This window comes from Protopterus annectens, chromosome 4.part1 (assembly GCF_019279795.1).
Source record: "Protopterus annectens isolate FY-2018-M chromosome 4.part1, PAN1.0, whole genome shotgun sequence".
Taxonomy (NCBI): Eukaryota; Metazoa; Chordata; order Ceratodontiformes; family Protopteridae; genus Protopterus; species Protopterus annectens.
In genome coordinates, this window is record NC_056734.1 from 558,040,272 (window position 1) to 558,047,424 (window position 7,153).

Here is a 7,153-nt window from a genome sequence, read left to right on the forward strand (position 1 = left end):
TATAAGCATTGGCTTTCTTGCAACACTGGCTGCCACCATAAGCTAGCCTGATGGCATATAGGTAAGTGGTCTGTGTTGTCTGCACTCTGAATTCAGGGAAGGACTTATGCCATGGGTAAGGCCTACAAAGAGGAACTGGATGACATTCTACAGAATGCCTGTGTAAGTTCTTGCAATAAATTTTGTTTTTCACCTTGAAGAAGTAACCCAAAGTGTTTTTACTTTACTACTTATTTTTGTTTTATACTTCTGGATTTTTAGCACAGTTCTAAAGTTCTTTTAACTTTTTTGAGTTAATTGGCAAGATTCTTGCTTCCAGTAATGACATGAATACCTGCTGCAGTTTTGTTACTTGAACCAAGTTTAAATTAAGCTTACCAGCAAAGACATTTCAAAACTGAATTTTATACTTTTGTGATAAAATGTAAGGTGCCTGCTCAACAGAAGAAACTGAATTATTCTCACTTTTTCAGCAACTATGAGATTCAGCTTTAGGGAAATAGAGCTATCAGATTTGATATATATGGTACTTAGTTTTCACAGCTCAGATAATTACTTCCATCCTTGTAATGAATAGTTTCAACAGAGCAAAGAACTAGAGAAAGTAATGAAACAATAATTTATTAATTCTGAATAGCCTGCAAATTGATTTGAAATTAAGATACAAAGAAGTAAAGCTATCTCATCTAAAATCCTTTGCACACAGCAGTCAAACACATGCACTTGCCTGCATTCTGTTGTGGTGTTTTCTTTGGTACAGGTTAATACCTGAATCTTAGATATGGTACATACAGTAAAATCTTCCAGAAGTTCACCTTTATTGTATCATGCAGCATTCAGAAATGCTTAATTGTTACGCACCACGTTTACATGCAGGAAACTTCTGACAAGTCGCATGTATCATGCATTTATATTTATGAAAACAAAAAAAAACTCCTGTTTGATATAACTAACATTTTAGATGAATGTTAATACAGTGACATTTACACATTTAATTGCAAATAACTCATCACTTCAATTTCCAAGTAAACATATCTACCATTTAAAGAGTAGCAATAATACTGGACTGCATTCTGTCCTCATTCAGATTTTCACAAATTTTAAATTCTAGGCTGAAAGTAATACTTGTCATCACAGCAGTCCAAAAATCTGAAAAGCATATGGCACTACTACTGTGGCATTAAAACCAATTGCAGAATAAGTTAAAAATTTATATGGCACTTCTATTTCAAGTCTTTGCCTGGCATCTTCATCTTTGATTGAAACTTTGTGCCAAGCACAGAGATAGTACAGTGAAGCACCTTTAACAACTTGACGAGTCGTGAGAAGAATCACTATTCCAATTACAAATCGTCCAACTGCCACCAGTACAATGGCAGGTGTCACTTGAGGAATACTGAAAGGGAGAACTCCAGTGGGCTCATATGTTCTTCCAAACTGGTAGTTTAGCCAAAATCCAAGGACTGAACCAGATGCCACTCCAAGTATGGTGGTAGTATCTGCTCTTGTTGTAGAGTAGTGATCCAGTTCTGGGTAGTTGTAGCTCATAAGAAAAGGTACCACTAGGGCAAACACAGGGGTATAACAACTGACAAGCTGCAGATGATCTATGATATCCCACACTGGATACGTAAAAGCCATTATAATTCCACTGCCCAGAACACCACAGATTACATCCTAAAAAAAGATAGAACGTTAGCTGTTAAACTGTGTAAATAAACATGCTTATAACTAAAACACTTGATTCCTGCATACAGTTAGTTTAAATGACATTTTGACTGCTGTTTGTGAACCATGGTGTATTCTTATACTAACCTATAATTATCAAAAGATGCAAGTATAGTTTTGCCTTTTCATTTGCATGTCAAGCCTGAATTTGCTGTCTAAAGTGAAATTGGTTACTTTTTTTTTTAAGAAAGCTGCTATATTTGTTGACAGCACAAAGGACATTTGTCTTCTTCTCTTGCAAAAAAAAAATATATAAATATGTTTTTACCACATCAGATGATCTGCGACTGACCATCTGTGATGAATCTGTGATAGGGTTTGTTGTTAAGAGCATGTGAGTCAAATGTTTGTTCAGTCCATGATATCACATACTCAATGTAAGATCATTCATAGCCCCTGAGCATGGAAGCACACTTCTCATAAATCAGGAAATAACAATGAATATTCAACAACTACAACTTAACAAGTAACACATAAATACATACTTTTCAGACTTACAGGGAACTCTAATGGCCAGGGGACCAGTATAAAGGGATTACAGAATAATAAAGAGTCACCCTTCTAGATCAATTTATATAGTTAAGGTAAATTTGTTACATCCAACATCTGGGATCCTCCTTGTTGAGTCAGTGATTGGTGAACTACCACGCCTCAAATCCACAAAGGTAGCAAAAGCTGTTGGACAGCAAAAAAGGACCAGAAGGATAACTGCTTTAGTACAGTCATATCAGTTTCGTAATTCAGTTCTTTAGGTCTTTAGGACAGTCAATAACCACTGTTTACACCATGTCCAGCTCACAGACCTTATCACCAAACCAACAATCTAATTTTTTTTTAATTCAGATTTTCTGCTTTCCTCATTATAGAAGGTCATTCCCAAGTTCCACTAACCTATTATGTATTTTTGTCATTTCATAATCCTACCTTTTTTTTGTACAAAGCTTATAATTACTGTTCCAAAGATTAATTGACCCATCATCTCTCTCTCTCTCTGTGCAACTTGTAATAGTTGATCATGAAAGAGCTTGTATGCCAAAATTAATTTACCATGTAAATAGCTATAAAGATGTAATATTTTACATCAGTGGAGCTAATATCAGTAAACTATAATGTTTTCTTTGTAAATAATCTTCCTACTCTTCTACAGATTTCAGCTGTCCCTTATTGTACACACAGAAACAACTGTACTATAGTATAAATTGTGTATAATTCTGTTAAAAACGTTGGGTTACTTATGGTAAGGTTTTTCATCATAATACCAAGCTGTCTCATGGTTTGAGTACATACATTATCTACCTGTTTTCCAAAAGAAATGCCCCCCCCCCCAAGGTCTTTAAAAAAGAGACAGATTACTTTAAACATATGTTGTTCATGCACATTGAGTGGAAAATAGTAGAGTTTTTAAAATACATACGGCACTATTTATCAGTACTAAAACTCAACCCATAGTACTAGCGCAATTTACTATTTCCCTCATATACTTATTTACATTATGTAAATCATGTTTGTTAGTAAATAAAAAAATTTGAGGTCATCTGTATATTTACTTAATCAACATGATTTATTCTGAGGTAGGGAAGCAATATCAATGTTAAAACAGTGCTGGACCAAGTTCAGATCTCAGAGAAATTCCAGTATTAATTGGTAGATAATTAGAATGCTGTCCTTGAATAACAAAAGATTGTTTTCTACCAATCACCCAGTTCTTAATCTACTGCATGATGTGAGGATTAGTATTTGAATTTCTAACTGCAGACACTAATACAGTGGATGACAGAGAGTCAAATGCCTTAGTCACGTCTAAGTAGATGATACCAATAGACAACCCAATATCTACAGTTAGTGACACTTCTTCATAGATGTCAGTTAGGTTACACAGTGTTGAATTACCCTTAACAAAGTCCTGGTATAAGTCAATGAAGTTACTACTGTGATTGCTATGAAAAAACTCAAGCATGCAGAGTTGAAAGAATTTGCACAAAACAGTGGAATGACTTATCAGTCGAAAATTTCTGACATCAGTTCAATCTCCTTTTTTGTAAATACAAGTAATATTAGTCTGTTTCCAAGGTGGAAATACAAATCTATAATGTAGAGGATTATTGAAAATAGGTTTTATTAATAATGTCAATTGTTCTTTAATATTGGAAATAACAATGGATGGTATAATGTCTGTACTTGCAGGTGTATTTTTTTTGTTGTTTTGTTTTTACTTTAGAAAGTGCATTTGATAAGATCAGACAATAAATGGACAAGATTCCTCTGGACTGATCAGAAATTCATTGAATTATGAAGTAATTTTATATTTATGACTAAAATATGTGTAAATTTCTTGTTAAATTCATGAGCTACACTTTTTAAAATATTGAGTTTGTTATCTACCATGATAGCACTAATAGTATGTTTTGATTTTTCATTTCTGTCATGTTTATAACAATGTTTCTTGTTACACGTATCCTTTGCCAATATTGTTTCATAATTCATCATGTTTTCTTGTACTTTAGCTTTAATACCTAAGTTTGTCTAGTTTCACTTTAGCAGATTTATTCAGATAAAATGTGTATAACCTAAATATCCTCTTTTTTATATAGAGAGAAATTAGATTTCTGTTCCACTATGGCGGTTAACAATGTCTGTGATTTCTCTTTCATGTTAGAAGTTTTGTCTCTGCTAGCTTTAAGTATGCTTGCTATAAAAAAAATCATCATGTTTTACATATTCATATTATATCTGATTAATTAGTATTACCTAGTTTATTTATCAAATTTTCATACTGTACCTTATGATAATAATGCCTTTTGCAGTTTCTTGTTTCTAGAGGCACCATACTCAAAGGAGATAAAATTGTGGTCTGAAGTTTTTAGTGGGGATATATAGTGATATTATATAGAATATGAGGGATATTGGTTGCCAGAAGGTCTAATGTATGCTTAACCCTAGTTTTGTCAGTAAAAACATTGTTGAAAGCCATAAAGGCCAGTATATATTAAGAAAACAGAGTAGGTGTTATCATCAGTATTTAACATCCAGTTAATATTTGGGTAATTAAAGTCCCACATCAGTAGAGTGCTTGAGCTATCTATAAGTTTATCCAAATTAACAAGATAATTTGAATGCATATCGGCTGTAATACTTGGACAACAATATCACAATAATTATTAATTTACTGTCTTTCGACTTTTCCCGGTTAGGGGTCACCACAGCAGAACTCCAGTCCGCTAATGATTGGCAGTGAATTTTTATGGTGTCGAGTTGCCAGCCCGGCACCCAACCTTCAAAGAAGACACACCCACACACGCTCGCACCTACCTGCATGTCTTTAAATTCACTCGACCGAGGGGAGGACATGCAGACTCCACACAAAAGGTGCATGAGCTGAGAATCGAACTGGAGAGCCTCTTGCTGTGAGACGACAATGCTAACCACTGCACCACCGCAGCCTTAACAATTATTAATTTACTATTTAATAGTACTGCATGCATTTCCACTACAACATACTCAAAGTAGCTATTTACAGTGATTAGGGAAGATGTTCCCTGGGATTCAGCAAGCAGCCGTGCAGCAATAAGTTATTCCTGCACAGCAGGGACCGGTCCTGTTCAACACGGCAGCACACCATGCATATGTATGAAGGCGCACTGCCGTGCTCTAAAATGGACATGGTTCCATGTACGAGCACAGGGGGCACAACCCTTGCACTCCAGAATTGCCTTTCGGCAATTTAAAATGAGCAAGAACACTTGTAACACGCCCAACCCATCAGGATAACAAATCTGGTCAAAGCCATAAGGGACAATCGTCCCTACCAAGACAAATGTCAGAATAACAGATGTAGCATAAGCACATAGTGCACAACTCCCAACCCGTCAAGAGTAAGGAATGTGGACAAAGCCAAAACAAAGCAGAAAGTTGTTAGAATAACAGGTTCAGCATTAGCAGGGATATTCTGAATGGTACACATAAAATAACACAACAAACAATCATTCTTTTTTATAAATGCGATAAAGTTTAAGTGTAGCTCCACGGGTGTGCCCTTTGCTTAGCTACTCTTAGTCCAGCTTAAACAGCACAAGAAGTTAAATTGCAAGAGACATCCAACATAAGCACTATTTCAATAGTGTAGTGGTTAGAGCGTACGCTTTACAAGCAGCCATTCCCGGTTTGATCCCCATTATAACCAATTTGCATTTTACATGAGAAAGCAATACATAAACATTTATTTTTACAATTATCTACTAAATAATATATGACAACAAAAGAAAGTGGTGGAACTAAAGAGCCCAAAATGTAAATATATATAAATAAGAAATAAGGCACTTCGGCTGGAGATAAGCCAAAGTGCCTTATTTCTTATTTAACGAAATAATATATATTTCTTAACCAGGGTACTGTATTAGATCCAGATGTGAGTTGTCAGTTTAATAAAGTTGTGAAACCCCCATATAAACACAAGTGCCCCATACAGTATAGTCACACATTAATAAATGTAATGAAAGCACACTGAGGGAATGTCAGGGACAGTAAAAAAATGTATAACATGTAATGAATGACAAATCAATGCCATACAGCAGATAATCTATAAAATGAAAAATAAGCAATGCTAAGCATTGCACAGCACTGCTTACCAGGTGTAAGCATTGTGTAAATATGACTGCTAAGCAATGAGTAGCCTGGCTAAGTGGATTTTCCCATTGGTAAGCAGTGCTGAACCTGTCCCTTTAAGCAATGCCAACCTTAACTAAGCAGGTTTGCCCATAGCTCAGCATATTCAAAACCATCCAATCACGGCAAAGGGTGGGAAATACAGCTCATAACTGGTTGCATCTTCCCACTGTAGGCAGTATGTCAGGAGCTGGTGAGGGCATGCGCTTCCGTGCAGAGTGCCAGGGCATACAGGAGTCCAAGGTCACAACAAGACTCCTGGTACAAAACCATGATGAGAGACTGCTGCAGGGCCTGTAACAAGGTTCCCAATATAAAGCGGAAGCCTGGGACCATCTCACCCATGATCTCACCAGTGCCACTGGTATCCCTCGGACACTGGTTAGCAGGTTCAGCACCACTATGCTGACTTGAAGCGGAGAAAGAGGGAGCTCTTGGATGAGTGGGTCCAAGAAGCAAGGCAGAGGGGTGATGTCCCTGCAGTAAGTACTCATACCAATAACTGTTTACTATGTCCAGCCTGTGTATATGATGGATAGGTCTGCCTAACTATTTCTCTATTTCCCTTACAGCTGCAGCTGAATGGGCTGCGAATCAGGAAGCCCATGCTAGTCAGTTGCAAAGGCTGTGTCGTGAAGCTGGTGAGTAACAATCCTGCTTGTAGTAGTCAGACCAAATAAATATAAAGTAGTAGAAAGTTACCTGGCAGTATAAAAAATGTATATGGGTTGTACTGAATAAACCAGACAATATGACAGTAATA

The 7,153-nt window shown here is 36.2% G+C and overlaps 1 protein-coding gene across 1 annotated transcript in view; it reads right to left on the reverse strand.

Annotated features, from left to right (window-relative positions):
• Positions 1-605: 605 nt before the first annotated feature.
• The window catches only part of SGPP2 (sphingosine-1-phosphate phosphatase 2), a 1,416,879-nt gene continuing 1,410,331 nt past the window's right edge, over positions 606-7,153 (reverse strand). The window contains exon 5 of the mRNA XM_044070367.1: positions 606-1,677. Coding sequence (XP_043926302.1) covers positions 1,132-1,677 — 546 coding nt within the window. The 3' untranslated portion in view covers positions 606-1,131. The remainder of the gene's footprint in view (positions 1,678-7,153) is intronic.